Source organism: Cetorhinus maximus, chromosome 3, assembly GCF_964194155.1.
Source record: "Cetorhinus maximus chromosome 3, sCetMax3.hap1.1, whole genome shotgun sequence".
Classification (NCBI taxonomy): Eukaryota; Metazoa; Chordata; class Chondrichthyes; order Lamniformes; family Cetorhinidae; genus Cetorhinus; species Cetorhinus maximus.
Window position 1 is genome coordinate 103,807,132 of NC_135881.1, and position 24,925 is coordinate 103,832,056.

At 46.5% G+C, this 24,925-nt stretch overlaps 1 protein-coding gene across 1 annotated transcript in view; it reads right to left on the minus strand.

The window, feature by feature from the left end:
* Positions 1-24,925, minus strand: part of LOC144678832 (uncharacterized) — a 330,763-nt gene that overhangs the window by 154,608 nt on the left and 151,230 nt on the right. The window contains exons 12-13 of the mRNA XM_078538787.1: positions 20,621-20,689; positions 18,681-18,749 (exon numbers count right to left, since the gene is read on the minus strand). Of these exons, the coding sequence (XP_078394913.1) occupies positions 18,681-18,749; positions 20,621-20,689 (138 nt within the window). The remainder of the gene's footprint in view (positions 1-18,680; positions 18,750-20,620; positions 20,690-24,925) is intronic.

The window sequence follows — 24,925 nt, forward strand, 5'->3', positions numbered from 1 at the left end:
GGACTCACAACCTTCAGGTGAGCACTCTGCAGTGAAGAATCTTTTTTGGGCCTGCAGATTTCTGGAAGCCTTCCCTTAGCCTGGGAATGGGAGCTGAACTCTCCACTGGAGGCACCTCCTCTGAGGAGGAAGGGAGGGCTGGAAGGGGGAGGAGGCCAGGAGTGCACATTCAGCCTCCAGGGGAGCCACCTTTGAGAGTCAGGCACAGGCACAAGGGGTGCAGGGCCAAGAGGAAGTCCAAGGCGGAAGGGGCTGTAGAAGATGCCACTATCCTGCTGCCAGGGTATACAGGCGGCGAAGCAGCTACCTCAATATGTCTGAGGTACAGTGCCGAAGGAGGCTCCATCTCTCAAGGGAGACAGTCAACTATATCTGTCAGATGATTGGGCCTGAGATCTCTGCCAACTGCGTGGGTGGACACCCCATGCCAGTGGCTCTGAAGGCCACAGTTGCCCACAACTTCTATGCCTCTGGCTCCTTCCAGGGCTCGGTGGGTGATCTTTGCGGTGTCTTCCAATCAGCTGTCCACACTTGTGTCAAGCAGGTTACAGATGCTCTGTTCAGGAGTGCATTGACCTTCATCTACTACCGTTGGGACCAGGCAAGCCAGACACAGAGAACCAGAGCCTTCGCGGCCATTGCTGGCTTCCCCTACGTCCAGGGTGCTATAGACTGCACACATGCGGCCATCAAGGCGCCAGCAGGTGAGTCCGGTGCCTTCATCAACAGGAAGGGCTTCCACTCCATGAACGTGCAGATAGTGTGTGATCACAGGATGCTGATTCTACAAGTCTGTGCAAGGTACCCAGGCAGCTCCCACGACGCCTACATCCTCAGACACTCCCAGGTGCCAGGGCTCTCCAGTGCTCCAGCCCGGTTAGTTGGATGGCTGCTGGGTGACAAGGGCTATCCCCTCAGAAGGTGGCTCATGACGCCTCTCCGCCACCCAAGAACAGAAGCTGAGCAGCGGTACAATAGGAGCCAGGGCACCACAAGGGCTGTGGTGGAGAGAACCATCGGTCTTCTCAAGATGTGCTTCCGATGCCTGGACTGTTCAGGGGGCGCACTCCAGTACCCCCCAGATTGTGTGTTGCTGATAGTGGTTGCATGTATCGCTCTCCACAATCTTCCTCTGGAAAGGGGGGACGCTGTGGAGAATGAAGACGTTGACTCAGTGGCTGCGGCTGCACACAATGAGTCCAGCAGTGAGTCCGAGGGTGAGCTGCACAGGGAAATGCTGAGGGGGTGGACGCTGACCCGGGCATACTCCAGGGAGGCAAAGACGCCCGGGAGGCTGTAATCCAATGAACCTTCAGCTAGCACACCACAGATGGACCAGCAGAACAAGCCTGGGCTGTAGGCTCCATACTCGGTGCCTAAGTGCAAAATCTGCCTGGTTAGGAACATTAACTAAGGTCCTTGTTAATAAAGCTGAATGTCCCACAAAACACTCATAACATTTTTGGAAACCATCCACCTGCAGAAGAGGCACCCTCAGTCTGAATTTAATATTACAGCCAAAGAAATTTAATGAAAGAAAATGACAAAGGTGTTAAAAATCACACCAACTCATAAAGACCTCATTGCGGGCCAACACAAGAGCACCAGGACATTGCAGGCTCCAGTGCCTCCTCGCCCGCTGCTGCCGAACACTCACACAAAGATGCCAGGCCTGTCCCCCCCACCACCACCCCTCCCCCCACCCCCTTGGCCAAACGCTGCCTACATCACATTTGGCACCACACGGTCTAACCTTCTATAGCAAGGAGACGCAAGCACGTGGAGCGCAGAGGACAGCAGATCAATCGGTGCCACGCCACCTTGAAGCTCCCCTCCCAGCATGTCATCACCCTGGCTTTGACATGTCCTGGAGTTCCAGCACTGCGCCCAGGTGCAGCTCCTCCAGATTTCCCCCAAAACAGTAATGTGGGCCTCAGTGTACCACTTGCAGCGGGGGCAGAACCCATCTCTTCACCACCCTCTCAGGGTGACCTCAGCATGGGCAATATCTGCTGGCCCACCCAGCGAAGGACATATGCTGTCAATGATTCAATGCAGTCACTACACTCAGACTTGGGGGTGGTGGGGGTGCACCATGGGGGAAATCCTACCTGCTGGATTAAGTGACCAATGCCAACATGGTAATCACTCTTCCTGAGCGTAATAGGTCATTGAAATGCTTTTAAAGTCTGGACCCATGTGCGCTGCACCACACCGCGGGAGCTCACTATCTCCACCACCTCCTCCCAGGCACATTTGGTCATGTGGGGGGGCCTCCTCCTCCTGTCCTGAGGAACCAGCACCTCCCACCGTGCTGCCACCTCCTCAAGGAGAGAAGCAAGGCAATCATCAGAAAAGCAAGGGGCAGACTGGCCCCCCTGCCCTACCCTCCTGCCTGGCCTGCTCACCAGCAGCGCTCTGGGGAGCCCTTCCACTGGTCATGATTCACAGCCTTTGAAAGGCTGCAGCAGCTTCTTTAAAAAGGCCGCGGGGTCGCCATTGGACCCGGCCAGTTGTTGCAGTCCTGCTGCTGCTGCCCGCCCACTCCCGCTGTCCTCGGGAGCCGCAATTCACGATGGGCGGGCCTTAATTGGCCCATCCGCGTAAAATGGCGGCACCGACCCGATCGCAGGCGGCGATCTGGTTTGCGCCCACCCGCGCCCACTCCTGCTCTGCCCCCCGGCCAGCCAAATAATTCTGCCCTAAGTGAAAATAGTTATAGCCACAAAGGCTCCAGATACCAATCAAAATTTCAAAAAAGAATTAAAAAGCAATTTGTAACTATTTTGCAAGTATGAAGGACTTTCAGACTAATTCCAAATTTAATGGACCATGTACCTTTAACATACATGAGCATTTCTATGATCACGCACTGATGTATTCTGGAATTATATAATGTGCTAGGATGGTTTTTCACACATGCCTATCATATCCCCTGTCACGGACACAGTGTCAGTTCTTGGCAACAAATTTGTAAATGCTATTTCACTAATCAGGGTGCTATTTAAACTGAATCACCAAATTGACTCATGCAGAATATGTGAGCAACATTTTATAGCCAACTATGGCCAGGTCTGAAAGAGCAGCTGTTCTGCCTGTTATGCAAAGAGTGAGAAATTTTTTAAATTAAAATAAATGTTCTTGGCTACTTTGAATTGCATGCTGTTATAACACACACAGTCAACTTTGTGGCATGGTGTCCTATAGACGGTGTATTATGATTTCTGGATATTACTTTAAATTAATTCTTGTTAGCGCTGGGTATGAATAGTTCCCATCTCAGGCATCAGTGGCTAGAACTTTGTTCATATAGCACCGCCTCAAGTAACACTTTGAAGACCTACCACCCCTTTGCGCAGGTGTGATGCGCCACTGACTGCTTTCTGCACAGCCTGCATGTTGCTGCACAGAATGGCATACGCAGATGTGTTTCCCACATGCAACAAAAGATCTTGAATTGGCACTATCTTATTGTCGCAGAGCCAAACTGGTTAATGTGACGCCAGGACTGAAACCATGCAGGTCCAGCCCACGAATTAATGTTTAACTCAACAAAGATCAGGCATCCAGTTGCAAGGTGGACCCTGAACCTTTGCTAATTAAAGGGCCATTCCACAAATTGCAGTGGGTTGAGACTGATTGACTTTTGCTTAATTACTGTGCTGGGGTCTTGGAGGTGTTTTTTTGTCAGTTTCTCAATACAGGAAGAGGCTGGGAGGAGGCATCCTGACCTCATGAAAGTGGACAGACTACGTAAGAGTAGATTGCGAAGCTCTCCTTCACTGCAGGAATAAACCACATGGTCCATCGAGCCTGCTCTGCCGTTCAATGTCATCATGGCTGATCTTGGGCTTCAACTCCACTTTCCTGCCCATTCCCCATATCCCTGGATTCCGAGACACCAAAAACTTGTCTATCCCAACTTTAAACATATTCAACGATGGGTCATCCACAACCTTCAGAGGCAGAGAATTCCAAAGGTTCTCAACTCTTTGAGTGAAGTAATTTTCCCTTATCTCAGTCCTAAATGATTGGCCCCTTATCCTGAGACTGTGCCCCAGGTTTTACATTCCCCAGCCAGTGAAAACAATCTCAGCGTCTACCCTATCAAGCCCCTTCAGAATCTATCACGTTTCAATGAGATCACCTCTCATTCTTCTAAACGCCAGAGAAAATAGACCCAATTTGCTCAGCGTCTCATCATAGGAAAACCCCCTCATCCCAGGGACCAATTTAATGAACCTCTGCTGCACCACCTTCAATGTAAGTATATCTTAAATGCGGAGACCAAATCTGCACACACTACTCCAGATGTGGTCTCACCAAAACCCTGTACAACTCTAGCAAGACTTCTTTATTCCTGTACTCCAATCCCCTTGCAATAAAGACAAACATGCCATTTGCCTTCCTAATTGCTTACTGTACCTGTTTGTTAAATTTTTGCATTCCTTGTACGAGTTCACCCAAATCTCATTGAGCATCCATAATTACAAGTTTCTCACCTTTTAAAAAATATTCAGCTCTTCTATTGTTTCGACCAAAGTGAATAACTTCACACTTCCATTTATTATAATCCGTCTGCCATTCACTTTTTGCTCATTCACTTAACCTGTATATAACTCTTTGCAGCCTCTCTCTGTTCTCCCCACAGCTTACCTTTCCACCTAGCTTTGTATCATAAGAAAACCTAGATACATTACTCTCTGTCTCATCATCTAAATCATTAATATAGATTGTAAATAGCTAAGGCCCAGGCACTGACCCTTGAGGTACTCCACTATTCACTACCTGCCAACTTGAAAAAGTCCCATTTATGCCCACCCTCTGCTTCCTATCTGTTAACCAATTCTCTTATATAAACATCCTGGGGGTTACTATTGACCAAAAATTGAATTGAACCATCCATATAAATACTGTGGCTACAAGAGCAGGTCAGAGGCTGGGAATTCTGCAGAGAGTAGCTCACTTCCTCACTCCCCAAAGACTGCCCACCATCTACAAGACACAAGTCAGGAGCGTGATGGAATACTCTCCACTTGCCTGGATGAGTGCAGCTCCAACAACACTCAAGAAGCTCACCACCATCCAGGACAAAGGTGCCCGTGTGATTGGCACCCCAACCACCACCTTGAACATTCACTCTCTCCACCACCAATGCAAAGTGGCAGTAGTGTGTACTATCTACAAAATGCACAGCAGCAACTCATTTCTGTGACAGCGGCTTCCAAACCCACAACCTCTACCACTTAGGAGGACAAGGGCAGTGGATGCATAGGAACAACACCACCTGCATGTTCCCCTACAAGCCATACAACAGACTTGGAACAATATCGCCTTCCTTCACTATTACTGGGTCAAAATCCTGGAACTCCCTTCCTAACAGCAATGTGGGTTCAAGAAGCCTAGCTAGCAACCCCCAGAGGGCATTTAAGAGTCAACCACATTGCTGTGGGTCTGGAGTCACATGTAGGCCACAGTAGGTAAGGACAGCATATTTCCTTCCCTAAAGGACATTAGCGAACCAGATGGGTTTGTACAACAATCAACATTGGTTTCATTGGCATCATTAGACTTTTAATTACAGATTTTCTTATTGAATTCAAATTCCACCATCTGCTGTGGCAGGATTCAAACCCAAAGCATTACCCTGGATCTCTGGATTACTAGTCCAGCAACTAGTACGCCACTACACCATCGCCTAGTACATCATCTCTCCCCTCATCTGTCAGCACAGATGACTTGTCAAATGCTCTTGAATGCATTTTGTTAAATGCTTAACAAATGTTAAGTACACTGACTCTGGTTTCAAAGCTTGAAGTTTGTTGAGTCAATCTGTAACTAAAAGGGAAACTGAAACTTCAAGTTTCTAGGGAAGCTGAAATCAAAACTGAAAATTCAGGTTTCTAGGGAAACTGAAACTGGTTGAAACCATCTGGAATTAAAGAAAAGTTTAAAAATCTGGAATTAAAAGTCTACTGATGTCCATGAAACCATTGTTAATTGTTGTAAAAACCCATCTGGTTCACTAATGTCCTTTAGGGAAGGAAATCCTTACCTGGTCTGGCCTACGTTTGACTCCAGACCTACAGCAATGTGGTTGACTCTAAAATGCCTCTGAACAAGGGAAATTAGGGACAGGCAATAAATGCTGGCCTAGCCAGCGACGCCCACATCCCATGAATGAATTAAAAAAAAGATGAAAGACATGGAGCCATCTGAGCTCAGATTACTCAGCAGTGCAGTGCAGGCAGGCTGAAGAAAATGAAGGCTGGATCTAGGAGCTGGGAATCGACAGATACAAGGTTGCTGCGACTGTTGCTGTATTTAAAATAATTGACTGAGCAGATTCAGCCTTACAGTGCACAGGGTTGTTCCTGAGAGTTCCGATAAAAGTAAAATTGATGGATCAATACCATCAAGATTCTCATGAGCAGAGCTCATGGAGAAATATGCCATTTTGTTGAAGCTTGTAATCATGGAACTTGGGTTGATTGGGAGTTGCTATCTGATGAGAACCAATGGCTAAACCTTTGATCTTCTTCAGGTAGAATTCCAGCTCCTTTTCTTCAGAGTCTTGAAGGATTTTGTGGCTGAATTGGTGCTATAGATGCTGAGTGAACTGCTGAGATCTATCCTTATTGTATTTGCTATTTAATGTGTATTTTATAATACATATTGGCCATGATTTGTTTGTAAATGTTTGGTTTATGTTGATTGTGGTTTGATTGTTGAAGTAAAAGTTATAAGAAGTGAAATCTTCTCCATTGATTTTCTTGTTGAGGTCACTTGGTAAATTTGGTTCTTTTGGTTTGTTAATCTCCATGGGGAACCATAGCAACGGGTTAGTGATAATGATCAATATCATTAGCCATAATGAACCCAAACAAAACAATTCACACAAACACTCGGAATTTAAATATAGGTAGATGTTCTCTATGACAGTGGTTTCCAAACTTTTCTATGGGGTGGGGGATCTCCTGCAAATGAAGACACATCTCGGCTCCTATTCTAAGTTTTGAAAATAAGCCAAGCATTTTCTCTCTCAGGACTGTCACCAGGAGTATGGGGCAGGATTTTCATTCTGATTCTGACAAACTTTCCACGGACCGCCTCACTTGAATAGTTTTAGCAGCCTCCAGCAATAAAGCTCCCTGAGCTTGGCAGCTCAGAATTATGGAGGAGAAGGTGGAGGTGGAAATTGGCTGTCACTTTAGGAACTGACTGACTACAGCAGTTTGAAGGGACAGGCTGTCTTTCTTAATGGGATCAAGTTGTTGGCTCCACCAGTTAGTTAATCAACAAATACAGAGTAGTGCAGGAAATGGAATTCTCGAGACACCATGCTCGCAGCACGTGGTATACTTCACGCCAGATGGAGAGAAGGCCCATGACCTTGTGACTCCCTGGGGTGCTCTTATAGATCTGTGAGGGAATCAGCAACCCTATTTTGAAAATATGTGCTCTTTGTTGAGAAAACCCCCATTTATTTATTTTGAATTCATAATGAAACCATTATAACCTTTGCACGTTTCTTTGAATATATAATTCAATTTATGCTGTTGTCTAATAGGTAATTCTCTTTCATTCCAATTCCACAAATTTAGGGCTGGTTTATTGTTATACAGGAAACAAAAATACTGATTCCCTTGTAATAACCTTGAGAAAGCTTAAATCTTCTAAAGCTTTCTATTTATTCACAGCTTTCATTCATGCTTTGTGTCTATTACCACAAGGAGGGAATTCAGTCAGTTCCAGTGTTCCTTCCCTTGCGATTGCTTGGATTTCCTGTACAGCTCTAAACATCAGAATATTTCCATATCTTGGAACAGGTTCAATTTAAATCCTACTTTTTTCAGAATGGTTTCAGAACAAACTGAATTAGCAACAGTTCTAATGCTTCATTTGAACTTCTTCAATCATTATGCCACTGAAAATATTGGCCCACAGCTTCCAAGCTCCAGGGCATTGTGCCCAGGGCGGGGGGCTCCCCCTGGGAAATCCCCATGTAAGGATTACACGGCAATTATCCGGCAACTTCAAACTTCCGTTGAGCAATTACCCTGTGCTGGGAACCATCTGATTCTCTGATTTAAATCAGAAACTTTAGATAGTTCTGTCTTACAGCAATAGTTACCCAGGAAAAGTTTGAAGAATTAAAACCACTTCTAACTCCTGGGTAACTATAGTACTGACCCATTCTGGCTTACCATGGGACTCCCCCCGATCCTCTATGGGACATCCCAACTACCCCCCAACATCCCAAATATCCCCATCCCCGCTGGACTAAGCCCCTGACCACCCCACCATGGGACAACCCCCCACACCCCGACTACCCTCCCCATCCCTAACAACCCCCACTCCTTCTGACTACCTTTTGAACACGCATGTGACTCCCTCCAAACCCCAAAACTCCCACGGGACACCCCAACTACCCTTCCAACTCCCCTGGCTACACCCTTCCCCCGACTACCTTCCCCAGTGCTCGACTGCCCTCCCAATTCCCATCCCCGACTACCCCCACAACCACTAAATACCTTCCCCACCCCCCACTGACAAGCCGATCGTCCACAATGACCAACCGACCTCCTCCCCATCGACTACCTCCCCCACCGACCCCCCCCCCCCGCTGACCACCTCCACATCCCTGACCCGCCCGACCCACCCAATTACCTTATACACTTACCTTGTCCCCGGCTTCTCAAAGGGGCTGGACCTTTAAGCCAACCTGCTTTATAGCAACTAGTGCCGTAAAAAAGGAGGCATGTCCTCCTTACCTACGACTCTGCTGCCTTTAACACAAGGCCTGGGGAAGCCGTTGCACTGCAGTATTCTCACCCTGCCTGAGTCAGAAGGTCAGGCGAGAAAGGTGCGGCTGCACTTCAGTTTGAGTTACTAGGACTAGTTACTATGATTGCCACTCCACAGAAGTGACGGCCCGTTATTTTGATCTGTACAAAATGCAAAAAATTCTCATCATCTGGAGATTACCACACAAGAGTGGATAATTGAACCAAAATCTCCCCAATAGTAATTACTGTCATGTCAACTAATTCCTTCAGAAAGGATATGGAAAAATAATTGGGTTCTGAAGAAAGCTGAACATTCCGGGATAATTATTGATATAAATAATCAAATACCGTTTGGAATACAATGCATAGATTTTCAACTTGCTGCATGATCATAAAACTGGGATAATTGGCATTGCCAATTGACTGAAATCGTTCTTCGAACTGGGTAAGATGTATAGTCGGGTTCCCCAGGGGTCAGTATTAGAACAATTACTTTTCTTGATCTATATTAATGACCTAGGCTCGGGTGTGCAGAGCACAATTTCAAAATTTGTAGATCACACAAAATTTGGAAATATTATGAATTGTGAGGAGGATCATGATAGACTTCAAGAGAACATAGAGAAGCTGATGGAATGGGGGGGGCGGTGGTTGTGGGTGGCACATGACAGATGAAGTTTAATGCAGAGATGTGAGAACAAGGAAAAGCAATAGAAAATAAAGGATACAATTCTAAAGGAGGCTGTGAGGCAGGGGGCCCTGGGGCTATATGTGCACAATTGAACAAAGTGGTTAATAAGGCAAACGGGATCCTGGACTTTAGAAATGGAAGCATAGAGTACAAAAGCAATGAACGGCGTTAGTTACGGCGAATCTTTAAAAAACACAGGTTTGGCCTCAACTGGAATATTATATACAAATCAGGGCACCACACTTTAGGAAGGAGGTGAATGTGTTGGAGAAGGTGAAGAAAAGATTTACAAGAACAGTTTCAGGGTGAGAGACTTCAGTTACGCAACTAGATTGGGGAAGCTGGAGACGTTCTCTTTAGAGAAGGTTGACAGCAGATTTGGCGGGGGGGACGGGGGAGATGATGTTCAAAATCATGAGGGGCCTGGACAGAGTAGATAGGGAAAAACTGTTCCTATTGGTGGAAGGGTCAAGCAACAGAGGACACCAATTTAAAGTGATTGGCAAACAAATCAAAGGCGACATGAGGAAAAACTTTTACCACACAGCGAATGGTCAGGATCAAGCATCCACTGCCTGAGATTGGTATGGAGGCAGATTCTATCGTGACTTTCAAAAAAAGTTGGATAATTATCTGAACAGAAACAATTTACACAGCTGCAGTGAAAAGTCAGGGAATAGATTAGCTGAGTAGCTCTTACAGAGAACTGACACAGACATGGCAGGTCAAATGACCTTCTGCTTTGTGACCATTCTATCCTCCTGATTATGGGGCCAATCAGGAGGGGGCCTGTGAGATCAGGTTGGGAGATTATGGTGGCTGGGATGGGATGGGGTGGGGGGGGGGGGGGGTAGTGCCCAGAGGGAAGAGCTGCAAAGGGGAGGGGGAGAGTCAATGGTGGAATGGGCAGGGGGTCACAGCGATTGCAGAGGCTCGGAATTAGGGGACCGGTATCAAAGTGCAACAGTGACCCATGTTCTTCAGGAGCACTCAAGCCTACCCTAGCTTCAAGTAAGTATATTGTAAAACTTCCCTGCTTGGTTGCATCCAAACAGGCAACTACTTTTAGGTGAAAAATATCACCAGTTTTTCTAGAATGCAGCCTGCACCAACACCAGCTACCTCAGGGCAAGCCAATCTTGTTGGGTTCTCAAAGAGACATTTGGTCCCTTGTTTAAATATGCAAATGGCCTGATACCTATTTTGGGTGCAGGCAATGCATCCTGATCTTTTGGCCTGTGATATGGTGGGCCGTGCAATTCCTGCTCACAGTACAACCTGTCCACCAGGTTGGAGGCTTTGAAGTGCAATTTCTAGGCTAATGTTCTCACACACTATGCAGTTTCTAAAAAGGACATGCTAGCATCTGAACTCCAATTGCCAAGTGAGGTGGAAACTCTAAACCATTTATACAGATGTGAAAAATGTTATAGCACTTCTGAGAATCTGGTGATAGGAAACATAAATGTTCCTAAACATTGCAAGTGAAAACAGGAAAGTGTGGGAGGCATTACATTTTTGAACACTTTGATGAGTCAATATTGCCTGATAAAGGAAAAAACATTTTGCAAGCAAAAGTGTCTCTTTTCACAGTACCTCGTCTTTCCATTCTTCCTGTTCCAGTAAACACTTGAAAGAGGCTTCAATCTTAATTTCGTTAAAATGGATAATGTGTTAAAAGTGCTTGACGTTAGATATATTTTTAGACTTAGATTTCTTAACTTTCTCGTTTGTTATTTAACTGTAAAAATATTGGGTAGAAATGAATTCTCACCCAGTTTCAGGTGGCAGCGTAACCAGAAAGCATGCTTGAATCAAGAAGTCCAAGGCTAGCCTGAACTTGGATATCGTGGGCAGAATTTTCCAGTTGGCATGCGGGGATGGGCCCTGCATGCACATGTGTAAAATGACGCACGGTGACATCGGGCGAGTGTCCCAACGTCACTGCGCGCCATCGCAATATTTCGTTGGGCGGGCACACGATGCTTTCCGATGCACGCCCGCCATTAATTAACGGGCCACATAAGGCCCTTGACGCGCCAATCGACTGTGATTTTTCGGCGCCCGTGCAATCTTCAGGTCAGTGCATGGGCGCAACGGGCGGGCAGGTAGGACACATTTGTATAAACCTCAAACACGGGCAGGATAAGAGGGTTCAGTGCTGTCACGAGTGTGCTCTGTCAAATATTGATATTTCAAAGTTTCTGATATTTGCCTGTGTGATCTGCAATTCTTCAAAATGTACACCAGCTGTTTGGTCTGAACTCACAACCTTCAGGTGAGCACTCTGCAGTGAGGAATCTTTTTTGGGCCTGCAGGTTTCAGGAAGCCTTCCCTTAGCCTGGGAATGGGAGCTGAACTCTCTACTGGAGGCACCTCCTCTGAGGCGGAAGGGAGAGCTAGGAGGGGGAGGTGGCCAGGAGTGCACATTCAGCCTCCAGGGGAGCCACCTTTGGGAGTCAGGCGCAGGCACAAGGGGTGCAGGGCCAAGAGATAGTCCAAGGCAGAAGGGGCTGCAGAAGACACCACTATCCTGCTGCCAGGGTATACAGGCGGCAAAGCAACTACCTCAATATGACTGAGGTGCAGTGCCGAAGGAGGCTCTGTCTCTTAAGGGAGACAGTCAACTATATCTGTCAGATGATTGAGCCTGAGATCTCTCAGGTAACTGTGTGGGTGGACACCCCATGCCAGTGGCTCAAAAGGTCACAGCTGCCCTCAACTTCTATGCCTCTGGCTCGTCCCAGGGCTCGGTGGGTGATCTTTGCGGAGTCTCCCAATCAGCTGTCCACACTTGTGTCAAGCAGGTTACAGACGCTCTGTTCAGACGTGCACTGAACTTCAACCTCTACCGCTGGGACCAAGCAAGCTAGACACAGCGAGCCAGAGGCTTCGCAGCCATTGCTGGCTTCCCCCACGTCCAGAGTGCAATAGACTGTACACATGTGGCCATCAAGGCGCCAGCAGGTGAGCCTGGTGCCTTCGTCAACAGGAAGGGCTTCCACTCCATGAACGTGCAGATAGTGTGTGATCACAGGATGCTGATTCTACAAGTCTGTGCAAGGTACCCAGGCAGCTCCCACGACGCCTACATCCTCAGACACTCTGTACTTCGGACCTCCCTGCTCACTGTGGATGGAAGGGCACTGAGCTGGGAAACTTGGTGCCAAGACCATCCCCTACACTGGCACTGACCAGCTGAGGTCAATGCCAATGTGAGGGCTTGCAGGTCCGAGCGCATCCCCAGGAAGCCATGACGGGTCTCTTGGAGGAGCCTCTCCACGAGGGTCGCCACTCTCTTCATGGAGGATGCATGGCGCTCGGACATGAGGCTCATTGCTTCAGCGATCGTCCACATAGACTCCTCCACCACGGATACCAAGCCAAGCATAGCCTCATGTATCTCCCCCAGATGCTCCCGCACACCCGGCCGCAATTCCTGCGCTTACTGCGTTGCGGACGACTCCAGAGACACATCATCAGGCACCAACTGAGCATGTGCTTGGTCCCCTGCAGCCCTCCGACTGCTGGCGCCATGGATACTCTGTCTCTGCCAGCTCCTCCAGTGACTGAGGTGCCCTCGCTGCTGTGCCCTGGGGCACTAGTTGACGTTCTAATTCCCACCTAGGTGCTAGTATCTGCACTGGTGCCTGCCTACTCTCATCACTCTCAACTCTTAGAAACTCATCACGTATCCACAGGGATCTCACTCACTGCCAGTTCAAAAGACATGACCATTCACTTTCTCACACACACTTTCATTGTCCTCATCCCGTCCATGGGACCACTCACCACCCACACATGGCAGGCATACTTATCATCTGGCCTGGCAGGTGTCCTGCTTACACTCTCTCCATTTCTATTCAGGCAGGACAAGCTGGCACACAACAACAGGGAAAGGTGGAGGAATGCCTGAAATCAAGGTCCTCATGAACTTTGAAAACAAAGTCATCCAGCTGGCCGGCCAAGACCTGGACTGGTCCTGTGCTGACGGTGAGGTCAGCGCTGCTTTACCAAGTGAGGATCCAGCAGTGCAACATCCATCAGACAACCATGCTGTGAGTGATGTGTCCTCTTTCACAGGCCACTGCCATGCACTAATTATCTCCCATTGCTTCCGCAGGTACATCTGGGTAACAGCCAAGAGAATCCATGACCCAGGGCCTCCAATGAAGCTCTAGAGGAATCTCTGAAGAGGAATCTCAAGGCACCCTGCTTAAAATCCCGACACAGTGCTCACCCATACTGTCCGCTAACGCAGACACACACACCTTGGTGGGACCTAGCTTTAGAATAGCCTCGGGATCACAATCTGGTGAGCACTTCGCACTGTCTGATCCACAACGGGTGGCGGCGGCAAGGACTTCCCAGGTGTCCGGCACTCAGAAGACTGCTGGAGGCCAGGACATTGCTGAGCTGGAGTCAGATGACGAGTCTCTGGACTTGGTCATGTCATAGTTGTTAGAGCGGCAAAGGAAAGCTCGAGAACATCAGGAAGGGATGTCCGCTGCACACCTCAGATTGCAAGGCACAATGGAGGAGTCCGTCCGTCTTCTGGCATGCCAACGCACCGATATCAACACCGGTAGGATGGCGGCCACCATGGAGATCTTGGTCCGGGATGTCGGTCCTGCACTGCTGCACAGGCTCAACTCCAACATTGATGCCACAGTTGGCCTCCAATAGTGTGCACACAAGAGGAGTGCCAGGCAGCTCGATCTTACTCCAGCTACCCCTTCCGCTCAGAGACAGCCCTTGTCCCCGAGGAGCCATCCCTGCAGCCTCTGTGCATCCTGGAATACTTCAGGGATCTGAGACTGACTGAGGATGTAGCACATACTCCCTGGAAACCATGCACACACCTGCAGGATGCGTTTCTGGTGGTCACATACCAGCTGCACATTCAGCAAGTGGAAGCCCTTGCGGTTGATGTAGTTCACCGTGTGTTGTGACAGAGATCTAAGCGCCACATGAGTCCAGTAAATCGCAACCTGCACCTGTAGGAAACCCAAGATCTGGGCGAATCCAATCTCTCTTGCAACCTGGCTGTTCCGGTCCCGGGCGAAATGCACAAAGTTGTGTTCCCCCGCAAAGATGGCATCAGTGACCTCATGGATGCATTTGTGGGTTGAAGCTTGTGAGATCCCACAGAGGTCAGCTGTGGAGCCCTGAAAGGAGCCACTGGTGTAGAAATTGAGAGCCATTGTCACTTTCACAACCACTGGCAGTGGATGCCCTCCGTGCCCCCATACCAAATCCTGCAGTAGTTGCCAGAAGTGACCGACCAGTTCCCTTGACATGTGCAGTCTTCAGCGACCCTGGTTCTTGGTCATCTGCAGGAATGAAAGGCAGTGTCTATAGACCCTGGGTGTTGCAAGGTACCAACCAGTGACAGCTCGCTGTGCCTCTTTGACAGCGCATGCGGGAGGCCCAGCAGCCCCTTCTTCCTGAGGTTGCTGCTCCTGCCTCTGCGCAGCCAGGAGTCTCTGTCACTCTGTGTAGGCCATCAGGCATACAGCTAGTTCACCAGGCTCCATGACCCTGATGTACTCCTCCTACTGGATGAAAGAGAGACACATGGTTAGCATGGGTGTACTAAGCACCTGTCCTGGCTAAGTCTGAAGGCCCCTTAACACTTCCCAGAGAGTTCTGGCTACCACTTGGATGGCCAGAGTTTAGTGCACTGCATGGCTGCCTGAAACCCCACCCACCTCTGCCCCACTCCACCTGGCTGATTGGGAGCAGCTTTACCCATTGCACTGCACGCTGTGCTCTCAGCTCAGGCACAGGCATTCTCCTAACTCACACTACACTGTTAGCTTGAACCATGGGGGAGAATGGTCCAACTGGGATGCTGACATTGCAAGGGGCTGTGAGTGCCTCCACTAGTGACTTCTCCATGGCCAGCTTTAGTAAGGAGATTGTACAACATGTGCAGCCATTCAACTGTTCTGCAGTCCATTAAAATGCTCATGACTTTTCAGTCTGTGCTGGGGTGGGTGAAAAACTCTGGAGCACTTGGTGGCACTTTGATGCCTCTGCATTGCTTGAGTGGGCAAATAAACTAGAAGCCCGACTCCAATTATATCAATGTGGCTGCGCCTGAACTGCCTGAGTTGCAGAAGAATGGTCACTTTATACAGGTTTCCCTGTCCGCTTCCCTCGCCGACACTACCTCCCACCCCGTATGCTTGTGTGTGTTATATTCAACAGCAGGGCTGCCCTTGCTCTACCCCCACAAGTCACCTCAAGGGCAGGGCTACCCTAGATCCACCCCCCCAAAACTCCTCAAGCTTCAAGTCCAACAGACGACTCTGACGAGCGCTGCACAACGTTACTGTGCACTCACCTCCAAGTTCGCCTCAAAGTGCAGCCCGCCAAGTGCACACCTTTTATGTGCTGTTGCGAAACACGTTGGTGTGCTTTCCCACTGACCTGGATGGACGATCCAGTTGTGGAGGGGGGGCAAGCGGGATGATTCGGACTGGCTGGCCTATGATGATGTGCATTACAATGAGGTTCCTGATGTCCGATGGCGGAAATGTGCACCTCCATCGGCGGGCTGAGCAGACGATCGCAAACTGGTTTCACACTGCCATGAAACCAATCGCGCCATAGTGTCCATTAACGCCACCAAACATGGAAAATCCTGGCCATTGTCTTCAATCCTCATCACAAGCCATAATTTCTAGCCACTGACTGCGTCCCTTTCCCTAGCAATTAAATGAGTTTGAACCAGACTGTTTGCAACTTTCGTGTTATATCTGACCCCAAGATGAACTCTCATCCACACAATCGTGTCCAGCACCATCCCGCTTCAGCAAACCTCATTCATGCTTTCATTATCATTAAACTTGGCTATTCCAATGCATCCTTGGCTGACTTCCCACGTTCTACCCTCTGTAAACTTGAGATCACCCAAAACTCTGCTGTCCGTGAAGTTTTCTACAAAATCTTCTTGAGAAAATTGAATTCAGAAAACACTGGATGACTGTACCAGCAAGTCACTAAATAGATCACTGTTTCCAGCCTTTTCTGTTTTCAGTGTACTGTCAGCAGGTAGGTAATACTGACATTGATTGCCAATTCCTTCATCCATAGGACTGCAAATTGGTGTCGAGTAAAACTCAATGACCTCACCAGGGCAGGCAGGCAAGGCCTGCACTCATTCACTTACCCACCCACCTCACTCTCACTTACTCACCTTCACTCATGGAATCGGCGATAACAGGCTTGTCCAACCCATAGCCCTCGGGCCACAATCCATGCAGCCCCCACAACGATTGTTGAAAAACGGTAAGACAGCTCAGTGCATTTGAAGATTTCTTCAGGAGCCTGCTCCTCCAATCACAGGCTTTTTTTCTCCCACGTTTGCTGCTGATAGGTTCACTATTGAGCCTGTCAGCATCAAGCATGGGGGAGAAGCAGGCTGTGATTGGAGCAGCAGCATACATCAGAAACCGTGAGTATTTGAAGGTAGGGAGAGAGAGAGAGAGATTTTGGAGCACACATCCACCATGTTTTCCCGTGGCTGCTGGTGCCCTGGCCTGGCTACGGCCACTTTACACAACCCCCCCACCCCTGCCCCCCCACGGCTACGGCCATTTTCACCATTTCACCCTGGCTGCCAGTGCTCTGGCCCGGCTGCTTTCCCCGATACTCCCCATGTCCCACCGGTTCCCCCTGCGTACCCTTGCTCTCAGCCCTCCCCTCGGTGAGCATCCACATTCGGGCTCCGCTAGGCCTCAGTCCTCGCTCCAGCTCTCATCGCACCTACCCCTATCCGAAGCTGCTTCCATGAGTGATGGTGAGTGAGTGAGTGGGTGTGAGGCGGAGGGAGGGCGGGGTCGAAAGGATGAGGGGTGAGTGTTAGAGTAGATAAGTGAGTAATTGAGAGTGAGTGTGTGCGCGCATGTGAGATAGGATAAGCATGCACGCGTGAGGGTGAACGTGCAAGAGAGAGTGAGTGCATGTATGTGTGACAGAGAGAGTGCAAGCATGTGCCTGTGCGTGTGAGATAGAGAGAAGGGGTGATAGGGAGGGGACAGTGTGTGTCTGGCTCACTCCCAGTCGCAGGGTTCTCACTCACCCTCACCCCCGCACGCCAACAGGCGCACTCACTATGGGTGAGGGTGTATGCGTGAGCACCCTGCGACTGGGAGTGAGCTGGACACACACACTCACCCTTTCACTCTCAAATGCCATCTTTATTTATTAATCATTTTTTAAATGATCAATTTATTGTTGTGATTTTTTTTGCTCAGCAAGTTATTTCTAATCATACGTCAGGTTTTTTTTTGAAATTCATGTTTAATGTTGCACCAAACCTCATCTTTCTGAAATTTGCTCATTGCCCCACCCAAGTGTGAGAAAAATTGAAATGTGGGCCCCAGAAAGAAAGGGTTGGACAAGCCTGCACTAGAAACTCTTCCTTTTCTTACTTGCCCGCTCTACACAATGGCACATTCTTCACCTTCTTAAAGCAATAATTGCACAACTAACCCATCTTTATGCACTTCTGTAAAGATGGTTTTAACTTGGGATCATGCACTTGCTTGCTCACACCCAGGCATCAAAAAACAGGATGATTAGACAGTGTTATTGAGGATGTGGCACTGAGTGATGCACAGAGCACAAGTGAGCTCAAAAGCGACTGGGGAGTGGGTAAGGATGTGCCACCTTCACAGTGAAGGCTAAGGAGAAGGTTGAGTATTGTGGGTCCCAGAAACTCATGGGTACTTGCCTGAAAAGAAGGATGTTTGAAGTACATTGTAACTAAATATAGGTCTTAGAAGTTAACCTCAGAGAATGTGCAGCAATCGACAGGTGTGACTCAAAATCTACAGTTCTCCTTTGGAGTGACCTCTTGGAAACTTTGTCTTCATTGCAAGAACCAATCAATACATTTAACAGCACATCTCTGTTCCAGCAAATAAAATATTTAAACATTTAACATCTACAGTTCTCAGTCTTGTACTTCTCATGTCCATCTTTCAATCATCATAAGATTCAAAGTTCATTATTTCTACACAGTTTATAAATCAATCATAAATGAGAAAAGCTGAACTGTGACATTATACAGGTTAAATTATAATAGCAAAAAGCACAATAAAAGTTTCTGTATTTTGGAGTTTGTGGAGTGTAATATAAAGTAATTTGATGATTACAGTATGTTTTAAAAAAAAATTAAAGTTGCCTACAGGTAACCCAGGCTCTCCAATCCCAGCAGAACCAGGGGCACCAGGACTTCCTTGTGAACCTTTTTCACCCTAAGGACAAAAATACATTTCATACAGTTAGTGCTATTTTTCAAGTGTTGAAATATATTAAAGAAGTTCATAGATAAATTTTCAAGAAATAAATGAGTTATTTGTTTGGAGATTTCCCTAAACTCTTTAAAACACATGTTCTAAAATTTACTAAAAAAAGTTGTTCAAATACTACTTGATCAATGGAAGAAACTTTGTATTCAGGAGAAGATTATTACGATATGTTATCATCATCTAAACAATGGGTAAATTTTTGGTTTTACTGCATGGGCAGGAATACCTGATCAGATCACCTACCCACTGTAGAATCCATCTAATTTGTATTCCATTGCAAAGAAACATACATAGAATTACATTGAATATCCAGCATAAAAACAGGCCGTTCAACCCAACCAGGCCAAGTTGGCATTTATGCTCCTCTTCCTTTGTATTTCAACCTCCTTGAGATAAGTGCCATCATTGGTTTAGTCTTTAGAACATCTTTCCACTAGCTATTAGTGATTTCTGTTCTTGGACTCAAAAACAGTTTCTAGCTGCTCGCATTTGTCTTTCATGGATCCAAAATGGATGACCTTGTACTTTTCCACATTGAATTCCATCTGCCACTCACTTAATCTACCAATATTCCAATGCAACTTTCTGCTTCCATGTACATTATTTACTTTGTGACCTAACTTAATGTTAGCAAACTTAGATATCCTGCTCCCTATTCCTTCACCCAAGTCATTTATCAATGTAGTGAAAAGCTGTGACTCTCAAGCAGATACCTGGGGATAACAATAGTCACATCCTGCCAACTTGAGTACATATCCATTACCCCTATTCTTAGTAACCTACCTCCTATCCAATTCCCCATCCAAATCAATAGGCCGCCTCCAATTTCATGCATTGTCATATTTCTTAATATGACATATATAATTTGAATTCTGTGTACAGTTTGGACATTCTACTTTCAAAAGAACATTGATACTCTGGAGATGGTTCAGAGAAGAGTGACTGGGACTAAGGTTCTATGTTATGAAGAAAGACCTACAGAGGTGAACACCACCTTTTTAAAATGATAAAAAGTGCATATAATGTAAATCTAAGGGGCTATTTAACTTTTAATTGGAGGGTGCAAGAAAGAAGCTATCATTGAGACCATTTATTCCAATCTCCACAACATTGCCTGCTCCTCCACCAACTGAAATCCTTATCCACATTTTTGTGACCTCTACACTCAATTATATCATTGGAAAACTGGAAAGTAAAACATTCTCCACTCTCCGCAAACTCAAGTAGCTCAAAAATCGATGGGGCCAATGGGGGTCTCACCCACTCGTCACAGAACTGGTGGGAACCCTGTCAGCCCCATAGGGGAGGCCCAACACAGCCAAGTGCCATTCAGGCACTTAAGTAGCCATCCCTGCCAGCAGCTCCTCATTGCCAACTGTGCCAGCGAGAGTGGAGGCAGCCTGGCAGCAATGCATGCACTGGAGGTCAAGGATCATCTTGTGGCTCGGACCAAAGGTGAGTGAAGGTGGGATGGGGGTCATGGGAGAGGAGTGGGGGAAGTGGTCAAAAGAGTTTTTTTTTTACAGTAAATATGCTGTTGTTGTGCTAAGCAAGCACAGCAGGACCTGGTTAAAAGATTGGTGGCTGGAGTCCCAAAATGCCCCACAAAAGATAGACCATGGGGTAGGGTGATTCCTCAGTGCAGCTGGATAGCCTATGATTTCTACTTTCCTTGTATAACACAGGTTGCTGACTGTATACTGCTGTTCTGCACACAAGTTCCCAAAGGGAATGCAAATGCCAACTTTCTATGCAAATTTGAGCAATAACAGATTATGCATGTTCATTGCAGGTAGAAACAAGATGCTGCTGATTACCTTTGGGCCAGGGTATCCAATCCCAGGGTCTCCTAATGGACCACGTAAACCAGTGAGGCCACGATCACCCTTCAGAAGATAAAAGTGCAATTGATGAATAAGAATGTGTAACAATGACTCTATCTTATAGCAAAAAACTGATGATTAGAAATCCCTGCATATTAATCTCATGTGAAAACTCAGTGGATATGCACATTGCCTGTGCAATGAATGGTGAATGGATGGGAATTTCCAGCCATCAACTGTAAACAAGCAGTCATACATACATACAAACATACTAATTAGGAACAGGAGTAGGCCATTCAGCCCCACGAGTCTGCTGCGCCATTTGATAAGATCGTGGCTGATCTGATGGTGACCTCAACTCCACTTTCTTGTCTACCCCCTATACCCTTTGACTCCCTTGTCAATCAAGAACCTATCTAACTCGGTCTTAAAAATATTAAATGACCCTGCCTCCCCTGCTCTGAGAAAGAGAATTCCACAGACATATGACCCTCAGAAAAAAATTCCTCTCATCTGTTTTAAATGAGAGACCCCTTAGTCTTAAATTAAGTTCCTAGTTCCAGTCTCTCTAGTTCTAGAAACATCCTCTCAGTGAGCTCAAATCACTGGCAAATAACCTCTTTTAAGACACAAGACTTACACTTAAGGTGGCATCCTGAGTGTCAGCATAGATGAAATTAAACGTAAATATTCGAGATGATGATTTAAACAGATGGAAAACAGGAGGAAGGCTGCACATGAGCAATAACGTCATGGTTGTTACAGACAGTCAGGCACGGGTTAGAGATACGAAGCCAAAATTGCTCAGGAATTCCACCAGTGTTCTGCCGTAACCCTGGTAAGAGACCAGGGGAATTCCCTGCGACACCCAGGTCCTGATGCACTGTGTTGCTGCCATTTCCAAGTGAAAATGACTTGTTTCATATAGGGAAGAACCGTCATCCAGGTGGGTGAAAGTGGGACAACCATTGGGATGCAGGCTAGTGAGGTGGCCCAAAAAATGGCACCATTTTTCAAAAAGATCATCCTCCATACATGGGGGCCATGGTCCAAGGGGGCTAGCTGGATAAACCCTCCTAATGGAAGGTAGGAGCTATAATTTCTAGCCACATGATACCAGGGACAACAGTTATGTGTCAGTGGTGGTGGTTGCAGCTGCATGTCCCATAATCATATCTCATGACTCTCAAACTCCAACAGCTTAAGTTCTGGAGGGCACTGGCAGGCATGCACCTGGTGTTACCACTGGGATCAAGTCATAAGGAAATTCACCCTCATACGCTGTTATATTTGCTTCTAACAAAATACAGGGTAAATATAAAACTGGGACACTATATTTATACACCACAGCCTTTTATATCATATTAGTAGCCAAAGAGAAATATAGGCAAAGGCCATTCTTCTTCATTCATTGCTACTTGTGGGATGTTGTTGGTGCAGGGTGGCTGCCATGTTTCCTCATATAACAATAGCCATTGCACTGCAACAACAATAACTCCATGTGAAGTGCTCTTAAATAGGTAAATGCCAATTATTTAATTTCTGCCTAATTAATCCATGAGAGAAGTTTAAATCTCCAATTCATCCATCCATATCCATCCACTAAATGAAGATTCTCTAGAATCAGCACTGCCTGCCGAATTGTGATCCACATTCGTAAGAAAATTATAAAATAACACAAGTCAGACTATATAGTATAATTGTATCAATCTCTGGAAATGAGGTATAATAATGTGATTTTTTTTTTGAAAATGCTATGAAATGTTATATTTACATATAAAATTGCTGAGCTCTGACAGAGCAACTTTTATTCTGGTCTCAGATCATTTGGTACAAAACATTTTTCCCAGATTCTAAACCCATCTGTTAGTTGCATTTAATTCATTCATTACTCTGACTATAAATAGTTCTGTCAAAGAAAGCTCCATTCTCTAAGTAAATGGTTGCTTGTCAAAACACAACTGAGTTAAAGACAATCAGCAGTATAGAAGCCAACCCATAAAATATGGGTTCAATTATGCTGGTTGAAGTGAAGGTGGCGGGCCTGAGGAAATAGCAGGGAACTACGTCAGGATGGATCCCCAAGGCGTTTCCGCTACTGGGGAAGTTTCCCAGGCGAGGGCTGGCATATGGATCGGCTGCCTGCAATAAGGTGGCGGGTTGGCAATCTGCATACTTAAGGCCCCAATTAGGAGTCATTTAGAGCACTTTCTGGCATTTTGCTGGTGGTGGAGTAGCCGTTGCATATGGAGACCTCAAGATTAATGGAGGTTGCCTCCAAGCAGCAGTCTGGGGGTCATGACAGGCAGAGGCTCCATCCCCTTTAGAGGGGGCCGCCAGGAGCAAAACCCATCTTCTGTGGCCCTAACAAGCAATATGAAGGGATTTCCCTCCAATCCGAAGAGTCATGCTGCTTTATCCCTCTGAAATTTTATTTCAAACTTATTCTCTAAATCAGGGGTGGGGAACCTATGGTCCATGGGCCGGATCCATACCGCTGCCCAATTTTATCCGGCCCGCAGCAAAGTTTCTAAATAGACTGACCTATGATAGTAGCACCTTCAAAATAGCATTTGTCATCATCATTATGAATTTGTTTTGGATAAAAGCATCAGCTAAAATTACTATAATAATATTTAACAACATAATATTCAAATTCAGCCATCGCATTAAAACAGCGGGTGAGTTGGACGCTTCTGTATTCTCTCAAAAAAATTAAGTTGATTTTTGTGCGTGTGTGTGGCTCATGACTGATTTTGTCTCTGTGTGAATGGCTTGTGATAAGAAAAAGGTTCCCCAACCCTGCTTGAAATCTTTCAGCTGCCTCAGGAGTGCCCATTTCACCCCATGGCTGCTGAGGTTTCAGAGCTGCGAGCAGTCTGATTGGGTGGCAAGTTCAGGGGCAGCCAATTAGGAGGTCACCTTCAGGAGTATCATTGCTGGCAAGTGGGGGCTCAGGACCTCCATTTGGTCCCAACGTCGGCATCCTGAATCCCAAAGCAAAATCCTGCCCTATGCACTTCCAACAGGCACATGTTTGCATTGTACAGAGATAACTTACAAAACTTGTGAAATCATCAACAAAAAAAGGGAAGATTTTTTCTTTTGCTGCCTTAAGCGGCGATTGCATCTTTGGCCTAATGTGTCAAATTTACTATCGCAGCAAAACTTTCAATCGCAATGCAATGATTTCTGTAACCTATAACTCCAATACCTTATTGCTGAGGTGTTCTAATATTTCCTACCTCTAAACACCAGTTACCATTCACAAACGCACAGGAATGTCAAAGCTTATTTCTATTTTAAGCATCTGACTATGAGTTTCTAAACTATCATCATACCCATAAGTTCCAGCTTGATCGTAACTATTGTGCAACTTTTCCACTCTCACACTGGCAAATAGCACAACTCTGATCACATGATCAAAATGCTATTAATGGCACAAGGCTTGGCAAATAACACACTCACGTGCATTGATGAGAAAATAGAGGCATGGATCTTTGTCCATGATATTACATACGAACATACAAATGAGGAGCAGAGGTAGGCCACTCGGCCCCTCGAGCCTGTGTCATGAAGATATTAATGTACATAATGTTATTGGAAATTATTTTAAATTGGACTTGTAATAGGGTCTGTGTCTGTTTGTGTAAGTGTGTGTGTCTTAATTGGATTAAAAGCAGTTAGTCTGGGTGCTAATAAAATTGATACTATGAAAGGGGTTTTATTGTTAGAAGAGGTGGAGTTCAAAGGCCCTGGTGATACAATGAGAATTTTCATTCAAATGGAAGGTTATGTATATACAAAAAAGAGTTTCCTGTGTGAGTCAGAGGCATGTAATATCTAAGCAGCCTGTAAGCCCTACAACTGTCTGAAAAGGGAACAAATTGAAAGGAATCTCATTTTGAATTCATAAGATAAAATGTGCTTTGCCTGCTGTCTGTTTAAGTCTATGGCCAGGATTTTCCCCTCGGCGATTTGTGGGCGGGGCCTGCTCGCCGAGGGAAAAATGATGCGAGATGACGTCAGGAGGAATCCCCGATGTCATCCCGGGCCATTTAAATTTTTAGGAAGGCGGGCAGACAGCGAAATCAGCTGTCCGCCCGTTGACCTGTCAATAGCCAATTTTAAGAAAGATACTTAAATACCTGCCTGTCCAAGCTTAAGGCTGGCGGGCAGGCCAGGAGCCCCAGCGGGCTCCAGATTATTCATGAAACTTCATCCACTGGCGGGATGAAGTTTCATGTCTGTTTTTAAAAAATATTATAAATTTTAAGTGTTTATTATTAACATGTCCCA